At 36.6% G+C, this 20150-nt stretch overlaps 2 protein-coding genes across 4 annotated transcripts; both read right to left on the minus strand.

Annotated features, from left to right (window-relative positions):
- Positions 1 to 574: 574 nt before the first annotated feature.
- LOC128526335 (membrane-spanning 4-domains subfamily A member 12-like) lies at positions 575 to 14761 on the minus strand. Of its 3 annotated transcripts, XM_053498094.1 has the most exons (9): positions 14160 to 14760; positions 9917 to 10100; positions 7485 to 7678; positions 7236 to 7346; positions 7074 to 7130; positions 5153 to 5308; positions 4791 to 4904; positions 1583 to 1663; positions 575 to 965 (listed from the first exon to the last, which is right to left on the minus strand). In XM_053498094.1, exons 3-9 carry the CDS (start codon positions 7650 to 7652, stop codon positions 900 to 902), a joined length of 753 nt encoding a protein of 250 aa, XP_053354069.1. In that variant the 5' UTR covers positions 7653 to 7678; positions 9917 to 10100; positions 14160 to 14760; the 3' UTR covers positions 575 to 899. The 3 variants fall into 3 exon arrangements, with proteins under 3 accessions (XP_053354069.1, XP_053354070.1, XP_053354067.1); XM_053498095.1 differs by lacking the exon at positions 9917 to 10100 and having other exon boundaries at positions 7485 to 7665; positions 14160 to 14761; XM_053498092.1 differs by lacking the exon at positions 9917 to 10100 and having other exon boundaries at positions 14160 to 14757.
- A 436-nt stretch (positions 14762 to 15197) lies between these two features.
- LOC128526075 (membrane-spanning 4-domains subfamily A member 8-like) lies at positions 15198 to 19714 on the minus strand. Its single transcript, XM_053497645.1, has 7 exons — positions 19531 to 19714; positions 18302 to 18412; positions 18146 to 18202; positions 17345 to 17458; positions 16985 to 17098; positions 16368 to 16448; positions 15198 to 15784 (listed from the first exon to the last, which is right to left on the minus strand). Exons 1-7 carry the CDS (start codon positions 19690 to 19692, stop codon positions 15722 to 15724), a joined length of 702 nt encoding a protein of 233 aa, XP_053353620.1. The 5' UTR covers positions 19693 to 19714; the 3' UTR covers positions 15198 to 15721.
- Between the last annotated feature and the right edge of the window lie 436 nt (positions 19715 to 20150).

Raw genomic sequence — 20150 nt, forward strand, 5'->3', positions numbered from 1 at the left:
AATCAATTTTCCCAGTTTGCTTGTCACCCAGTTTGAGCGCAAGGTGCTGCTCAGAATCTTATGCAAGTTTGCATCATTTTGCGCTGTTTGCATTTTCTCAATAGCCAAGAAAACATTTCTATTGATATAAAATTAAAAAGTTTAATAATAAGGCTGATTTAATCTCCTGTTCTTTTAGCAATGCAGTTTTTATGTATTTCTGAATCCCATAAGAGAAGTACATTATTTAAACAACTACATGTCAAAATGCACAAAACATTAAAATCAGACATCCTACTAGGCGGTTGATAATGGATGATGCTGGTAAATTTTATTGTCTTCTGAAGAAAACATGTATGACTACAAAATTTGGTATATGTAGATGAAACTAGATCATCCAGCCACTCAGTGCAGGTGCCCAGTGTAAGGTGTGCCAACAACAAGGGCCTAACAAGAGGTGGGCACAACGGAACTAATCTGGACTGGAGGCTATTAAAATTTAAAATATTATTTACAATACTAAAAAAAAAAAAAAAAGCTTCATAAGTGTGCTATGAAATTAAACAAGCTAAATTAAATGACTGACAATTTGGAATTTATTTATTCATTTATTTATTTTCATTTTATTAATTGATTAATTTCTGTAGAATAATACTTAATATTGTAAAAATCTTCATTTCAGAAACATTTTATCTTCATTTTTCTCACAAAAGAGCAGCGACCATTAAATATCATTTTACCTTTGATATGCTGCATGCGTGTATGTGTTCACAGTGTACAGGTATGTATTTACTGAAATGTTGACTGTGTAGTTATTTGTTACAGCAAGAACTGTGAAGTGTGATTGGTACAGAACACGATATGGAAACAGTATGATATTCAGTTTAGAATTATCCTCAGTGGACTGATTAGTTTTTCCCTCAGTACGCTGGAGGACTTCCCACCGGTGGACTGATTATCCCCAAAGCTTTCATTGTACTGACCTCCTGTAAGAATAAATAATCAAACAAATAAATGAATAAATAAATTTCTTTTTGCAGAATGCATTTCCCATAGGAAATAATGTAAATCCTATTACTAATATAAAAAATATAACCAATATTAGCAAGTCTCAACACTATACGCATATTTTTGCATATAAAAACAATCAAAGGATTTAGAAAAGACATGTAACCTAAGTAAAATATAAAATAAATAGACATTAAATCTCATTTAAACTTAATGTTTGATTCCTCTTGGCACTGGCTGCTTTAAAAACCAAACTGAAAGTGACTTCTTTTTCTTCTTGCTACCATCCTTGCTAACATTCTTGGCACCCATGGTGCTATATCTTTAGTGAATCTTGTAGAAAAATGCCCGACATCCCCAAACAAATGTAACCTTGCTTTGCTTGGCTTTCAACTGACGCAAACAAGTCTTGAATTAACAATTTAATTATTCAAGATTGACTTTTCACCTGGTGTACAATTACAATTTTATTCAATCAAAAGGTATTCTGTGTGTGTGTGTGTGTGTGTGTGTGTGTGTGTGTGTGTGTATAATGCGACTTTAAGCTCTTCGCTGATTTGGGGTTTTCAAACAACATCTTGCAGGTTTTTCTTACCTGTTGTGTTTGATATGCTGGGAAGGAACAGACCACAGGATCAGCATTCTCAGCGTTGGGAATCACACTGATGATGTTCAACTATACAACACATACAAAGAGCATTATAGTTTTAGTACATTTAGATCTTAGCTAAATAAACAGAGTAATAAACACATGCATTTCTCACACTGCTATCATGACAACTGAAAACTATGAACGTTCTCAATTTGGAACTGCTTTAGGCATTTACTTGAACTAATCATTTACATGATTTATATTCATAACATCAATATTTGTCAACAGAAACAAACAAAAAAAGTGCTAAAAAAATTTAATCACACTGTTGATTTTTTTCTTATTTTTTAAATTAGAGCAGCCTCCTACTGTACATGGTGAACTGATACCAAAGTGTTGCAATTGGGAAAAATCATAGATTACACAATATTTGACTTCCTGAGTCTGAGTCAGAGAGCCAGATCTGTCCTATCTTGCGTACAGGGTACATCTGTAATTCCTCAGTCCCACAATGATGACACAATACAAAGGACCTTTTTACAGTGTCCCATGTTTGTGTTCTGATTTTAACTATTGTTCTTGATAAGTCTGTTTATAAATTGACTGACAGACATCTGAATTTGACTGTAATTATGTTTTATAATTTACACCAAAAGATCAACTTGTTGATATAAATTCTCCTGTGCTTAGATTTATCAATAGCTCAGGGAAATTCTGGAGGAAAGATTGTTTCTAAACACCAGGGGCCTCATGTATCAACGCTGCGTACGCACAAAAACTTTGCTTATGCCAGTTTTCACGCTCACGGTCGGATTTACTAACAGTGAAATTAACGTGAGAATGTGCGTTCTTCCACGCCAACTTCATGTCTGGCGTACGTGTATTTCTTGTGTGCGTTTGTATTATTTTCGTTGGCGACTCCTAGTGGCAATTATGTTAAATTGCACACTACAAAGTATCGCACCAACACATGAAAAACATTTATAATTGATAAAATGGGTTAATTGACACAATATTTTTCTACCAATTATTTGATTTAGAACATATAAAAGCATTTGCAAATGTATACAACCCTTAGTCTATGGCAATGGCAGTGTTGGCCTTATTAGAGGACATTGTCAATGGCCGAATCCGAAGAGACGTGTTTTTAGGGATCACAGTGATTTTCTGGCCCACGATGATGACGGGCTTATTAGCCGTTTCAGATTTCCAAGAGCTATCCTCTTGGAGCTCTGTGCTGAGGTGGGTCCAAATTTGGAAAGAGAGACAGCGAGGAGCCACACATTACACGTTCCCTTACAGGTGCTGACAACGCTTGGTTTCCTTTCAACTGTTTTTTTCCAAAGGGAACTGGCAGAATGCTCGGGGTTAAGCCAGTCATCTTTGAGCCGTGCAATGCCAGCTGTATGGGACGGGATCATCCGCATGTCTAGCAGGTATATAAGGTTTCCATACCATGCAGTTGACCAACCAAACATTAAAGCGCAATTTGCAGCGATCGCCGGTTTTCCTAATGTAATCAGAGCGATTGACTGCACGCACACTGCTATAAAGGCGCCACCTGAAGTCGAATTTGCATACGTGAATCGTAAATATTTCCAATTAATAAATGTGCAAATAATATGTGATGCTCAAAATGCGCCTAACAAATATTGTGGTCATGATTCATTCATCCTCACAAACAGCATGGTTGGGATGAGGCTCCTGGGTGGCAGGGTGCGCGATGGGTGGCTTCTTGGTGAGTGATGTATTTAAAAATATTATTCCAGCTAAGTTTTTTTATTTTTTATTTTTAATTCCGGAAGACAAACTTGCAAATAACACAGTTTTTCTCTGGTCTACCTCCAATTCACATTCTGTAAAGATTCTCTTCTTGCTTGTTTTTGCCATTGCTTTTTTCGTTTGGTTTTGCCAAAGTGGAGTCATTAACATATTTATACGGGGGAGGAGGCAGGGAGGGGTCTTGCGCTCGTGCACTTGCGCTCAATTTCACGTTAATTCGGATGTACAAAGAGAATATGCAAGGGATTCCACGTTCGCAGTGTTTCATACGTCAGATTTTTTTACCGCGTACGCACATTTACAGCTTTGTCCGTACGCAATGTTTTAGTATGAATTCAACGCAAGTCTTTGTACATGAGGCCCCAGATGATTTTGTCTAGTGAATAGTCTTTCACCAGGTAGATGTAATTTCCCAACAGAAATTTTTTGCATGATGAAATGTTGTGGCAACATTAATTTAGCAACCTTACGGATGTTGGGACATTGGTGGTATTTGGTAAAGTTAGAATTGACTTGATGAAATGAAGCATAGGATCGACAATAACTACATGTTTTTGGGATAACATTGAAATAACGACATGAGCACAAACATTGTAAATACAACTGTAAAACACTATTTATTTAGCTTATTATAGCTTATTTTATCTCATAGCTGAAATACCTCCCTGCAATGCTCATCCTAATTATAGTCAGGATTTTTCAACTATATTTGGTTTAACCGATGACATGAGCAGGTATCAGACTTGGTCACGGCAATGATGAGTCCTGAGCAGTCTTTTAATAACCTTATGTGTCAGTTCCGAATTGATACTTCTCCTTCGTTTGTTTCTATCACAAAGAATTGTTTGCATTTATGAGCCATGATATACTACAAGTAAAAATTTTCAGAATAACATTAAACTGGGATACAACAAGTGGCACAGTGGCTTAGTGGTTAGCATGGTTGCCTTGCACCTCCAGGTTCTGGGCTCGATTCCCACCTTGGGTGTGAGTGCATGGAGTTTGTATATTCTCCTTGTACTCGGTGGGTTTCCTCCAGGTACTGTGGTTTCCTCCCACAGTCTAAAAGACATAATCTTGTGTATGGAATAAAGCAGTATAGACAAGGAGTGGTTGAGTGAGTGAGTGATAATGCTACAACACGCAAGACATGCGTTTGGGATCTATTGTGTTTGTTCTTTTCAGGATTTCTAAACTTCATTATAAGGTTTAAGGATCATGGATGTAAATCCAAAATGCTGTAAGCAAGGATTGATATTCTGTTGCTTTAAGGTTGCTATGCAATTTTGTTTTGAGCCTTTCTTCAAAGTTATCCCAAAGTCAGTTTTATGAATCCTGTGGTTCCTGCTGTTAGTGTAAGATGTGCCTGAGTGTTTAGAAAGATGAAAAAGAGGAACTACTGTTAGAAATGTAAATACTGTATACCTACAGTAATGTTATTAGTGGAAACAGCTTTACAGCTGAAGGCTGAAACTGCAATAGAAACAGCAAACTGGAGCAAAGCGTAAACCAGGAGAATGCCCGTGATTCCATTGGTACGGCTCTGAAATAAAGATTCACTATTACTAAAATACACCTCCTACATGTCAACAAATCCTACCATGTAAAATAACCCTTTTTTATTATTTGTTTTAACTATACTATACAATGTAGGAAATATACTTTACAATTGTTTTTGCCTTAATATGCCACATATGTTTAATACTTTTCTATTTTATTTTTTATTTGACTATGATTTACACATTTTATACTCATCTCATGCTACAATCACTATTAATTAACAAACCGTACCTCAGCGAAAAAGCTAGGTCTGCATTGAGAATAGTCATCGCCTTCGTTAAGGCAGGGGGCAGGCAAAGGTCCGATCCCCAAATCCATGCCAAGCATGATGATGGCGATTCCTGCAGCTATTGTGCTAAGGATATTGATCACCAGAGTGGCCTTCACCTGAGTAAAAAGCAGTTATTAAAAAAAAGCAAAAACCTAAACAGCATCAGAAGCCTTAAAAATTGGATAAAACAAATTTAAATTCAAGATTCGAGAGCAAACTTTTACCATAATTGTTCATCTACACTCACCTAAAGGATCATTAGGAACAACATACTAATACAGTGTTTGACCCCCTTTCGCCTTCAGAACTGCCTTAATTCTACGTGGCATTGATTCAACAAGGTGCTGAAAGCATTCTTTAGAAATGTTGGCCCATATTGATAGGATAGCATCTTGCCGTTGATGGAGATTTGTGGGATGCACATCCAGGGCACGAAGCTTCTGTTCCACCATGTAAGGATTTCTTGAATTTTGATAGACCTCCTTTTGTCTACTCAGTGCTCAGCCTGTATTCTGTCTGTCCCACCTGGATCCAGGGAACCCCTCAATGATACACACAAGTCAGTGCTCAGTGAGACGTTCAAAGTTTATTGTGGGAGACAGGAGTTTATATACGCACACACACAAAGAACCAAAGAAAAGGTGGATGCAGGAATGTTTACATCCAGTCTGGAATGCTTTTAAAAGATACGGTGAAGAAGAACATAAATTTAGGACCTTTAACATAAACTACTATAGAATGTGTTTATTTAAAGTGCAGCTTTTGTCGTGAGAAAAGGAAGAAAAACACTCTGTTCTCACGAACACAGAATATCATGAAACACACTTAAAATCAAATATTTTCTACACACCACATTCCAAAGATGCTCTATTGGGTTGAGATCTGGTGACTGTGGGCACCATTTTAGTACAGTGAACTCATTGTTATGTTGAAGAAACCAATTTGAAATGATTCAAGCTTTGTGACATGGTGCATTATCCTGCTAAAAGTAGCCATCAGAGGATGGGTACATGGTGGTCATAAAGGGATGGACATGGTCAGAAACAATGCTCAGGTATCCCGTGGCATTTAAACGATGCCCGATTGGCACTAAGGGGCCTAAAGTGTGCCAAGAAAACATCCCCCACACCATTACACCACCACCACCAGAAAACATCCCCCACACCATTACACCACCACCACCAGCCTGCACAGTGGTAACAAGGCATGATGGATCCATGTTCTCATTCTGTTTACGCCAAATTCTGACTCTACCATTTGAATGTCTCAACAGAAATCGAGACTCATCAGACCAGGCAACATTTTTCCAGTCTTCAACTGTCCAATTTTGGTGAGCTCGTGCAAATTGTAGCCTCTTTTTCCTATTTGTAGTGGAGAAAATCCCAGTAACTGAGAAAATTGTGAAATGCTCAGACCGGCCCGTCTGGCACCAACAATCATGCCTTGCTCAAAATTGCTTAAATCACCTTTCTTTTCCATTCTAACATTTAGTTTGAAGTTCAGGAGATTGTCTCGACCAGGACCACACCCCTAAATGCATTGAAGCAACTGCCATGTGATTGGTTGATTAGATAATTGCATTAATGAGAAATTGAACAGGTGTTCCTAATAATCCTTTAGGTGAGTGTATAATATAGATGTTCATCTATTATCTATCTATACTTTACAATTACAGTATATCTACTAAAATCCAACATTATTGTTTATTATTGGCTGTTTCCTTATTTTTTGTACATTTTCAGTCTTGGAATGTTGGTTTCATTTTACAGTTTGCTTCCACACCTGCTCCTCTGTATTTACAAAAATGTTTTAGCATTTTTTTCTCTTTTATTATTGTAAATTCCATTTTGTATGTGTGCATTTCTATAGGAGTTTACTTACCACACAAGCATTAAATTTGTTGCTTGCTGAAACAGCCAGAGAACCAGCAGTGATGTGCTGAAATGCAGTGAAGTGCAAATTTTTTTTTTTTATAAAATTGTTTTATTTGTTTAGTTTTTTGTCACACACTGAATAATATTAATAAAATTTCAGAACACTTACAAGCAGCGAGCTCCAGAACACGACTCCACAGTACACACTGATGGTCCAAGGATAGACAGAAATCACAATACCAAACAATATGGTCGTCACACCAATCATTATTTGGACAGTCTGTGGTTAAATCACACACACACACACACACACACACACACACACACACACACACACACACACACACATTTTTTTTTAAATACATGGAGTATTTTGTTATACTGTATATATAGAATGATGTAACTGTGCGTAACTTACTCCCAGTGCTTTGGGTTCCCCTTTCAGAAATTTCTGCAGTGACCCTTGCGTTTGAGAGGAATTGTGTTCAGACGTTCTCAGGGTTGTTGATGAGGGAATAACTTCACTGAGGATGGTGTAGCCACTTCCTATATTAGGAAACTGTATATTGGGGATGGAGCTGGCCATGTTTAAAGCACCTCTGTGTTAATAATCTGTGAACAAAAGAAAAGCTTTTACTTTCATCATGATTGGTATAAGGTGAGAAAAAACAAAATACATCACTACATAATGCTTCTAATTTTGTGCAGCTTTCAAATATTGTATGCTCCATAATTGTTAATTATTTTTGACACCATATTTAGACAGTGTGATTTACACATAATAATAATAATAACATGAACAATAATTAGAGGCAATTCTTGGATAAAGTAGGGACACACAGATGGATTGTTTTACTTTAGCAAGACAGTGAAGATGGCTCCTTTCTAGGCCATAGGGTTCCTGAGATATTGCCATTCCCATACCCTGGGTGTGTAAGTGAAGGGGGTGTGGTTTAGCCCCTGTTCTCACAAAGAAAAAAATTGACGTGATTCCTTGCAATCACATACAGTAAATGGGTAAGTTACTGCCCTGATTCTCAGGTACTGTACATTTCCCGAGGACCGTTATTGCTGGAGCATTCACTGTTTAATGGACTGAAATAAGAAGCTTTAATTTTGAAAGATATCATGTTTGGTGTGTGTATTTCAAATGTTGAAATGGGATCAGGATGGTCTTGAATGGTTAAGTTGATGTTTTTTTATAAAAAAAAAAAAAGAAAAGAAAACAAAGTGTAAAGTCTATTGACTGGTATGAAGACTTTTTGTTTTGTTTTGTTGCCAATAAACATTCATAACCCCCAAAAGGTTTGATGCATCATTTCCATTCTTTTTTTACAGCAGGCAGGAAACCCACCTTTCCAGTTACATGATGCAATGTAAGTGTGTAAATTTGACTGCCCTGTCTCAAATCAGAAAGTGTCAGTTGGATTTCTTAGAAAACTAATACAGTGGTACCTTGGCATAAGGACGCCCTGCCATAAGAATTTTTCACCTTAAGAACTGCATTGCAAAAAATTTCCTCAGCATGCAAAGCATTTTCAGCATACGAGTGAACCGAGCACCAGCTAAGTTACTCGCACGTCCGTAAACTGTTCTAATCTAGTTTGCATCTGGGCGTCATGTTTGCATCATGTGTGTGAAAGCCAAGCAAAGCATGTTCATATATATTTTTATGGGATTTTTTTTGCATTTTGTGCAAGTATTAGTGATGACACACCATGGGTTGCGAAAATATAATAAAGGGCAGGAGCAAGAGGAAAAGGAAACCCTAATCATAAATCAAGGTTAAGTGAGATTTAATGTCTATTTATTTCATATTTTACTTCATTTACCTGCCTTTTCTAAATTGCAAAAATATGATTATGATGATGGATATTGGTATAAGGTAATATTTCTATCTACTTTTACATTATTTCCTGTGAAAAATGTGTTTTACAATATAACATTTTGCCTTAAGAACTCGCCTCTGGAACAGATTAAATTCTTATGCCAAGGTACCAGTGTAGTATTGTTGTTGGGGAGGAACAATTGGGCCATCAGTATGACTTGCACAATTGCATTAATTGTCAAAGTCGTTACGTTAAAACAAATGCAATTACAAAATTAGGGTAATAATAATAATAATAATAATAATAATAATAATAGTGTTGAAAAACATTCCCGGGCAGGCTGAACTGTGCATGGAGTTTGCGTGTTCTCCCCGTGCTTGGTGGGTTTCCTCCAGGTACTCCGGTTTCCTCCCACAGTCCAAAGATCCGCAGGTTACATGGATATAACTATAATTAATACAAACTATTAGGTAAAAATACAAAAATTAACCCACACTTCACCTTTGAAAAGTTTCCAGACAGAGCAGTGTTTCTATTAGTGTGTGTGTGTGTGTGTGTGTGTGTGTGTGTGTGTGTGTGTGTGTGTTTTTAAATAGACATGCACCACGGCCCTGAGTGAAAGGAGAACTTTGGGGAGGTTTGCCTGTTTTGTAAGAATTTATTTTTATTTTTTTACATCAAAACATGTTACACTCATTTTTCTCAGTAAAAACATTTACACACCATTTTGACTTTACTTGAGTACATTAGTTGACTTGTGTTTTTCACAATTTTTTAATGATAATTTTGTAACACACTTCCTTAATAATGTTTCCCGCTCCTGAAAATAATCATTTTGTCCACACGGAACATAATATTTGACGTAATGCTATTAAAATGGCCCATAAGCACCCTGTGTGCAAGGCAAAACCACAAAAGTAAGCCAGCTTTAAGCATTTACACTCCTCAAACCCTCTTTAAAACAAACTCCGATCCTGTTACTATATCTACAGTATCTGCAAAGACAGAAAAGGATATTTACCTTCTGCCTCTCTCTGGTTTTCTGTCCCGCTCCTAAATGTTTCTGTTTCTTCCACATGCAGTTTTTTTTAGCCAAACCCTTTCCTTCAGAGCGCATGTTTTTCCCACACAGCTGTTGCACAAACACATGAGTAGACTAACTTTTCCAGTAAACGCCTGGGGTCATTAAACAGGCATGAGCAGCGCTGGAAAAAAAAATGGAAGCAATGTGTGGAGTAAACTAGATGTATTAGTACTGCAGAAAACACAAAGAACTTACAGTGCATCGCAAAAGTATTCATACCCCTTAAATACTGCCACATTTTGTCACATGAAATCCACAAATGTAAATGTATTTTATTTGTATTTCATGTGATAGACCAACAGAAAGTGGCACATATTTTTTAACAAATAAGAATCTAAAAAGTGTGGTGTGCATTTCAGCCTCCTTTTTCTCTGATAGCCCTAACTAAAATCCAGTGGAACCAATTGCCTTCAGAAGTCACCTAATTAGAATCCACCTGTGTGTAATCTCAGTAAAAATACACCCCATATATACCCTCAGAGGATTGTTAGAGAACATTCGTGAACAAACAGCATCATGAAGCCCAAGGGACACGCCAGACACGTCAGGGATAAAGTTGTGGAGAGGTTTAAAGCAGGGTTAGGTTATAAAAATATCCAAAGTTTTCAACATGTCATGTGGAGCATGTGGAGCGCTGTTCAAACCATCATCCAAAAATGGAAAGAGTACGGCACAACTACAAACCTACAAAGACATGACGGTCTACTTAAACTGACAGGCCGGGCAAGGAAAGCATGAATCGGAGAGGCAGCCAAGAGGCCTGTGATACCTCTGGAGGAGCTGCAGAGATCCACAGCTCAGGTGGGAGAATCTGTCCACAGGACAAGGTACAGTATTAGTTGTGCACTCCACGAATCTGGCCTTTATGCGTGAGTGACGAAAGAAGAAAGCTATTGTTGAAAGAACGCCGTAAGAAGTCATGTTTGCAGTTTGTGACAGACTATGTGAGGGACACAGCAAACATGTGGAAGAGTGTGTGTGTGTGTGTGTGTGTGTGTGTGTGTGTGTGAAGGCAAGAGGGGGGGAAAGGGGTACAGACACAAACTGCAAGCTAACGGAAGGAGGAAAAAACTGGATCTTTAACCCCTCTAACGAGACTTTCTTTTGCTTTACACACGTGTGTTGTAATAAACAGTACACCCACGCTTTACACACACGCATACAAACACAAAATTAGACAAAAAAGTTTTTTACGCACACATGTGGTCACAATGTTACAGTAAACAGTACACGCGTTCACAGATGTTGATTATACCATTGAGAGACGCGCACTAAGACAGAGTAATTCCTCAGCGTGAAACGTTCTCAAACCGAGCTACTCGCAATCCAAGGTTCCACTGTACTTTTCCATGGCACTGTAGTTTCTAACACATGCTTAATGGCATTATTATTATTATTATTATTATTATTATACATAACAACAACAACAATAATAATAACACAGCTATTTGTTTGTTTGTGATAACAGGAACTGCTACTCTAAATTTTCCTTTGGCCAGTAATAATAGAGACGAATAAACAGTTCCACTTTTTTCTTTCTTTAGCTGTTAATTTTATCATCTCAGCACATCTGTTGACACACATAAAGTTCCAGTTGCTAAAGCAGCATAGTTGCAATGATTTCCTGTATTTCATGATCTGTCTATCCCAATCCATGTATTAAGTTATTCTGTGTCGATGTATACCCTACAGTATATGGAGTGGCTGCTATTCTGTCCAACAATCTGCCTCTGGCTAGGTGTCCAGGTGTCCTGGTGTCATAGATTAACATTACTAGTCCTAATGTAACAATCACCCTTCATAAACTGCTTAAAAAACCTGCACAGAATAGTTGGCCTTATGACTTGTCTCTTTGTCACTGGTAAAATTTGCCTGACGTTAAAAGGAAGTGTTAGGAGGGTGGAGGGAGCAGACTCATCTATCTTTTTCTTTATTATCTTTCTCTTTTTCTTCATCTTCTTCAATCCCAAGCATCATTATCCTGTTGCGAATTGTTTGGTGGACTTTTCTTACATTACGCTGGAGGACTTTCCATGGATGGACTGGTCATGATAAAAGCATTCACTGATGCCCAGTGGGGGGAAAAAAATTAATTATTATTTTTAAATAATATAAATTATTAAATAAATTACCTAATTTATTCATTCATTCATTAATACCAAATAAATACTACAGCATACCGATGAAAATATTACTAAAAAAAAATCAGTTGTACTGGACTGGACGGGATGGCCTTTGGTTCCTATGTTTCTAAGAAAATAAGTTAACATTTAATTGATTCTTTTTTTTTTTTTGGTCAATAATCTAAAATTATATTCTAGTTCAAACATGACTTTGAGCTCTTTGGTGAGTTTCATAATGATATCCTGCAGGTTTCTCTTTCTCTTAGTTGTTATGAACAACAACTTCCAGAATTCCTCACAACCTCACAATATGCCCAATCCAGACTCAATTTCCCTTCAGACACACTCATTCTTTCGGTCACTGAATGTCTAATACTTTCTTTATTACAACTGAGAGCATTTTTGGAACTGCCTTGAGCATTCAGACAAACACAGCAGTTTTCAAATTTTCTTGATTTAAAATCACATAAAAAAAATTGCTGTCTAAAAATAATAATATAATAGTGCTTAATTTAGTTTAAAAAATAATAAAATGTTAAAAAATTGAATTTTAATTATTAAAGTATCAATCATTGTCATTATTACTGAAGCAAACCGAAACTTATAAGACTACACCGAGCTGGCACTGTTAGGGCCTTAAGCAAGGAACAACAGGAGGTGCATTTTATCGGAGGCGGGTCTTGTAGGATGACTTTCACACACACACACACTATGGATTGGGAGTGACGCTTAAAGTGAATGCTCAAAGTAGTCATTATTTTCCGTATCTGTTTTATATTCAGATTTAAATCACCTAAAATATTAATCCTACCACTGTTCAGTAGATAAGTTCCCTGTCATGCTCTCAGCGCTGATCTAAGACCGCTCCTGTCAGTTGACATTTCCGTTTCCACGCTGTCAAGCTCCTCATCACGCGCCCTTGTTTTCCCACGCTGTCATGTCACTTCCACGCCCCCGCTCCGCCCCGCCTGCACACCGGTTTCTCATTCAGCGCTGATTTCTCTGTGCTTATAAGGAAGCGCAGCGCACTGGATCTTTGCCAGATTATTGTGTCCCTCGTACCAGTTTTCTCGCGTTTACTTTGATAGCCCTCACGTTGCCAAGTCGGTCCTGTCCTCGGGTGATGCAGACAGCTGTTCTCTGAGGACTTGTAACTTCAGTCGCTCGATAGTCCAGGACTGGAGTTTCCAACAGTCTACCTGAGCCTCCAATAATGTACTGGACTCCATATTAACTTAAACACATCTCCTGTTATACTGAACTTCCAGCCTCCAGGATGACTGCAGATCAATCCCTGCTATTCAAAATGAGGATGGGTTCCCTGTTGAGTCTGGTTGAGCCTCTCAAGGCTTCTTCCTTTTACCATCTCAGGGAGTTATTCCTTGCCACTGTCGCCATCGTCCTCGGATTGCTCATCAGGGACAATCTTATCAAATTGAATTAAAGCTTTTTTTAAATTGTTGAAGCTGTGCTGGGACGGACACTGTTGTGCTCTTTTTTTTTTTTTTTTTTTTTATGAATTTGTCCAAAAACTATCCCGTAAAATATCTAAAGCAGAAGCTCATTTTGATTGTGTTAAGTAGTGCTAATGACTAACATCACAACATTGAAACAGACATGTGTCATACATCATAGTCCTGAGTGCAAGGAGTACTTTTTTACATTAGTTTATAATGTTAAAAAAGATAACATTAGTTTGATCATTTATCAATTACAAATGACACAGTATATTTTAAAAACAAATTCCTTTATTTTATATTTAAATTCACACATTATTTATACTTTCACTTTCATTATTTCTCAGGATTGTACGTTTACTCCTGAAAATCTTTTTTTTCTTCTTTTTTTTCTCTACATTGAATTTGATATCTGGGTAACTCTACATATCAAAATGGTCCATAAGCAACCGATTTTCAAGGCAAAACCACAAAAGGAAGCCAGTTCAAAACACTTTCTCTCCTTAATCTAGCTTTAAAACTAAGCCTGCTTCTGTTACAGTACATGTCTGTAAAAACGGAAAGCTTTCAGTTCAGTAAAGACAAAATGGCTTATTTTACCTCCACTGGTTTAGCAGTGCTCTCTCTCTCTGTCTCTCCTTATATTTCCTTCCTTGTTTATAGGTGTGTCTTTCTCTTTCCTGCTTTTTAAATGCTTTCGTTTCTTCTGTGTACCGTTATTTGCAACCCTTTCTTCCAAGTCCATGTGTATAATTCCCGGAACACCGAATAAAAAAATTACAAAGACAGTGGAAGTACAGCCTGTGCTTCTTTTTTTTTTTTCATCTGACAGAGCTGAACATTTCCCAGCAGCACTCAGCACATTCAGTCATCTCTGCCAAAAGGCATGACCTGCAGTAACCTTGAAACATTTTTTGTTCAAATTGGACCTCAACCAATATGAACAGTACTGCAAGGAATGCTTGGTGGACCACAGCACTAAGGGTGAAGCCAGACATGTGAAATAAAACAAGGGCAGTTTATAAGCCTCACTTCTTGTGACCAGTTGGAGGACTTCATGAATATGGTTTAGTATAAGCATGTGTATGTGATTGTGCTCCATTATACTGTATAATATTGATGTTTTGGCATCAATATGAATTTTAAGCACATCATCACTGCATGATATACATTGACATTATTCCACACAACACATGATTGCGTGGTGTCACATCAGCATTGTTTACAATAAAAAAAAAAATCTTCAACACTTTTCCTCAAAACGATTTTTCCCATGCCCTGATAATTAACAATTCTAACAGATACATTCTTCCTAAAGATACAGTAAATGAGTTTGAAGAACAAGAAGAAGAACAATCATTCTGATGCATTGCGTCATAATAGGTTTTTGTTAATGCTCAAAGTAGTCTTGATTCTCCATATCTTTTTTATATTCAGATTCAAACCATCTAAAATATTAATCCTACCACTGTTCAGTAGAAAAAGTTATTTTTCTACTTTTTTAGATAGTGCCGTGACGTGTAAAATGTTAATGAATGGATTAGTGATGTAAAACGCTTAATAGTTAAATGAGGTAACATTAAGCGTTAAGTGTAAAAGCTAAGGCCTATGGATAAAGGAGTAGTGGAGGGAGCACAGTCAACTCAATACTTCGCAGTTTTATTATTCTCATCAGAAGAGAACTTCACCAAAGTTAAGGATGAAAAGTAACATATTTTACTTTAATTTACAGACATTCTACTAATCAATACAGCAGTTTGAATTAACCTGAAAAATACATGCAAAATTTGGCAAAGATTGAAGGGTAAATAAAATGCTAGAATAAAAGTACAGACGTAAAAGGCCATAAACAGGGACTGAGATGCTAAACAGATCTAAGGAAGTGTCCAGAGTTTGGCATATGATAGGGGTCAAAAACAGGAGAGAAAAAGACTTATGATATACATTAAGCTTTGTAACATAGCTTACATGATGATTAGAGGTACCAGATTACAAAGACTTGTGGTTTATAAACATGTAGATTTTATACCAAAGTTTTTAATGATCTATTTCCTGATATTGTTAATTGTTTTTGTTGTTGTTTTTATTTGTTTTATTGTGGTTCGATTTTAGGCAGCAACCCAATCCCAAGCACCATTATCCTTCCCCTAGTAGTTTTGTGTTTAGCTTTTCTCACTGTAGGCTGGAGGACTTTCCACAGGCGGACTGCTCATGGTAACAGCGCCCTGTGGAAAAAAGATGTTACACTATCAATATACTGTTCACCGATTAGCCATAAAAATAAAGCAATTAATGCAAAACATTAATTCCAGGATTTGTGTAGGTTCTACTGGGACATCTCTGGTCCCTTGGCATGATTGGCTTGGGATCCGAGTCATTTGGAGGCCAGGTCACAGGCCTTGGGCTCTTTGCCTGATTGGCCACAGGCAAGGTAGGCTGTGATACATTGGGTGTTACAGTGCCATTCTATCATGGCCAGTATTTAAATTTTTCAGCGAGTTGTGCTGCTATGGCTTTCCTGTGGTATCGGACGGGATGGCCTTTGATCCCTTCAGGCATGGCTGAGCCTTGGGTGCTCATGATCCTGCCACCTGTTTACAGGTTTTTTTTAACTGTTAATGTGTTAATATTATGGTTGATCAATGTATGACTATGAGCAGGAAGAAAGTAAGCTAAACTTTAGCTAATTCATTTTTTATCGTTTGTTTGTTAAGTCAATGATCTAAAATAATTTTTGTTCAAACATGAAACATTTGAGTTATTCAGTGATTTGGACTTTCATAATGACATCCTGCAGGTTTCTCTTACCGCTTGTGCTTGATAAGCTGGGAAGGAACCGACCACAGGAACAGCACTCTCAGGGTTTGAAACCACATTAATGATGTTCAGCTATACAACAAATACATAGAGCTTCATGGTTAGACAATACACAATATTTACATGTATGATAGTATACATATACTGTATACACTCCAAATTGATCACTTTAGTTTTAATCCTCTAGATTGTTCTTGATTCAAGCTAAATATAAAGATGGCATTAATTAATGTCACATCAGCAATGGTTCTTGGAATGAACACCAACTTCCAGAAATTCTCACAACCTTACAATATGGACAAACCAAACTCAATTTCCCTTTAGACACAGTCATTCCTTTGTTTACAGTCACCGAATTTCTAACACTTCCTTCACTTTAACAGATGGCATTTTGGAACTGCCTCGAGCATTCAGGTGAACACAACCGTTTTGGAGTCAGAAATGACCTTGATTTGAGGTTACATGAATAAATTTGCTAAAAAAAACGCCTAACTTAGTTTTACACTAAGACAATAGACATGAGATAGACATAAATGCTAAAACATGCATTTAAATGAGTTTTTCTCAAAAATCTATGTGATACATCTTTTGTTAAAAAAAATACTTACAGTGGGTTCACCATTGCAAGTTGCTTTGCAGGTGAAGGCTGAAATTGCAATGGAAACAGCGAACTGGAGCAGAGAGAAAACCAGCAGAACGCCTGTGATTCCACTGGTACGGCTCTGAAATACAGTTCCAATATTATAAAAAATAAAATTTAAAAAAGTCGTAAAATTTGTTTTTAATTCTATATTTTTCTAATAAGCCTTTCAGAAAATACAATTTTATACAGAAAATACAGAAAATTATAAACATCATTTTCCTTTACTACATAGTTTTTTTTTAGATTATTTTTTGTGTATATTCTTTGCCTATTTCATACCATAACACATCTCATGCTATAATGACAATTAATTAACAAATCATACCTCTGCAAAATGGGAAGAAAACAATGGCATGAACGCCAGATCCAGGGAAAAAAGGATGATAGCGATTCCCGTAGCTACTGTGCTTAAGATATTTACTCCAAGAGTGGCCTTCACCTGAGACAAACACAGCAAACAAAAACAACAACAAACTAAAAGCAGCTCTCAAACTGAATCAATAAAGTTTAATAAATCAATTTTGAAACAAAAGTTTTAATTAACCCTTCTTTGGCAAACTTTTCACATAAATGTTGAACAATTTCAATCAAAATGAGTTCCGATCCAATGTCATGCTCCTTGTGAAGGGTGTCGATGATCATCTTCTGGACTAATGTAAATTCAGCATTGTTTCCAATGACTGTGCAGATACACTGTATTTATGTTGTATGAATAATAATTAGCTTGAAATAGTCTTTATTTTCATGAGTTGTAATCTGTAATTGTCGATAATCAAGAATGTAAAAAGGCTGGAAATAATTGCTTTACATACAGTATAATGAATGTAGAATATATTGTGTCTGGACCATAAATCAGGAATTTAATAAAAAAATAAAAAAAATTCTATACTTAATTTTGTAATAGTGTGATAAGGGAAAAATGCCTGCAGTTTTATGTGGCTCATTTTACCATCACTACAGATAATATTAAATAGAAACACACATGATCAAGGACAATTAGTAAGATGAAATTGCAGATGAAATTAAATTATCAAATCAAGGAAGTAAGTCACTATCTTAATTCAAGAGACAAACAGAAATAATGGTTGAAAAGAAGTTTGTGGGTTTCTAAAGGAGGTTTACGTACCACACAGGCATTAAGCTTGTTGCTCCCTGAAACAGCCAGAGAACCAGCACTAATGTGCTGCAAGTGCAGAAATGTATTTAGTTATTTATAATTTTACTGAAACTGACACTGAATAATGTGAATATATTTAAGTCACTAAAATGTCAGAACACTTACAAACAGTGAGCCCCAGAAGACGACCCCAGTGCTCACGCTGATGGATATAGGATTGACCGCCAGCACGATACCAAACAATATCGTTATTACACCAATCATTATTTGGACAGTCTGTGGTTAAACACACACACATACACACACACACACACACACACACACACACACAGATTATCACATTGATTTACATTAATGAATTTATTTACATCAATATGATGATTGATCTCAAATGATGTAGGTTGCATGGTTCATAACTAATTCATAACTAATTGCAAGAACAACAACTTGAGTTCAAGGCATATGTCATGATTGTAATTTTATGGGAGGAATAATTCCAATCTGCTTCCTGTAGAAGATGTTTTATATTTTTGGGGGAGTATTCCCGATGTTATGTTTGCCAAAAGCAAGAGAGCCCATGGGTGCTTAGAGTGGGGCTGACAGGGTGGCTCCCAGCACTACATTCCAATGAGAAGCTAACTGCACAGAATGTTTGGGTGTTCAGACTGGCTCTCAACACCATGCTCCAACAAGAGGCTCCACTACAAGGCTAGAAGTGCACAACTCCAGCAAAAGGCCAACAGCAGAATGCTGAAGTCGGTGTCTGATAGCACAGTGTTCTAGGACGAGGACTACAATTGCTATCAATGTTATTTTGGTAGTGGATGCTGTAATGGCTACACTGGCTAACTTTTTTATTTTTTTTTCCTGGCCTGCCTTGTGCTAAGCCCTGGGCCAACACTCACGCAAAGTTTACTTTCAGGTACTGTGCTATGGTCTGTCGGTTCCTTGTTTTTAATTATTTCCACTGATCTGTGTTTTTTTTTTTAAAGCCAAAACTATTTTGATTCTGCATGTTATCTATTTGTTTCACATTTTGTTTAGTATCCTGTTAGCTTTAGCATGAGCATAAGCATTTAGCCTGTAGCTAGACATTGATATTGTTTAAGCTTCACTAAATTGAACAGTACACTACATGCTGCCTTCGTCAAGTGCACAACATCCTGCAGGATCAGCGTCACCCTGCACATCACCTGTTCCAGCTTATACCCTCAGGTACAGGTCCATACAGGCCATAACCACCAGACTGTCCAACAGTATAATATATTATTATACTTTTATTATATCATCCCAACGATATTTGTTATTATTTACAAATACTTGAATATAAAAAACCTTAATGAATAACTTTTTCAATTTTTTTTTTCTCTCTGTGATGTAATAATGTAACTTACTCCGAGTGCTTTGGGTTCTCCTTTCAGAAACTTCTGCAGTGGGCTTTGCACCTGAGAGGAGTTTTGTCCTGATGTAGCTGAAGCTGTTGATGTGGGAACAACCTGAGTAACAATGGTGTAGCCGCTTCCCACATTAGTGAGCGGTATAGGAGCGCTGGCCATCTTTAAAGTTTGTTTGTTTTATCTGTAAACAATACAACAGCTATCACTATCAGTACGGTGGTATGATATGAGAAGAAAAAGAATTGCAAAAGATGACATAACTAAACTATTTGTACATAGTTGTAATAATAATAATAATTATTATAATAATAACAATAAAAGGTTGTAAAATGTATTATACTAAATAAAAATAATATATGCACTTATATTGTGTTACTGTACTGAAGTATTAAATTAAGTAATAAAGTAATAAAGTATCTATCTATTTATCTATCTATCTATCTATCTATCTATCTATCTATCTATCAGTCAGAATCTTATATATCTCCAAGTTCTTCTACAAATTCTCTCTTCCAGCCACTGATTGTACATGTACCATTTATCAAATTTCTTTTTTAAAAAAATAATTGGTAACTAAGACTAAATGCTAATATTAGACTTTGTCAGAGATAACCCCC

This window comes from Clarias gariepinus, chromosome 6 (assembly GCF_024256425.1).
Source record: "Clarias gariepinus isolate MV-2021 ecotype Netherlands chromosome 6, CGAR_prim_01v2, whole genome shotgun sequence".
Lineage (NCBI taxonomy): Eukaryota > Metazoa > Chordata > Actinopteri > Siluriformes > Clariidae > Clarias > Clarias gariepinus.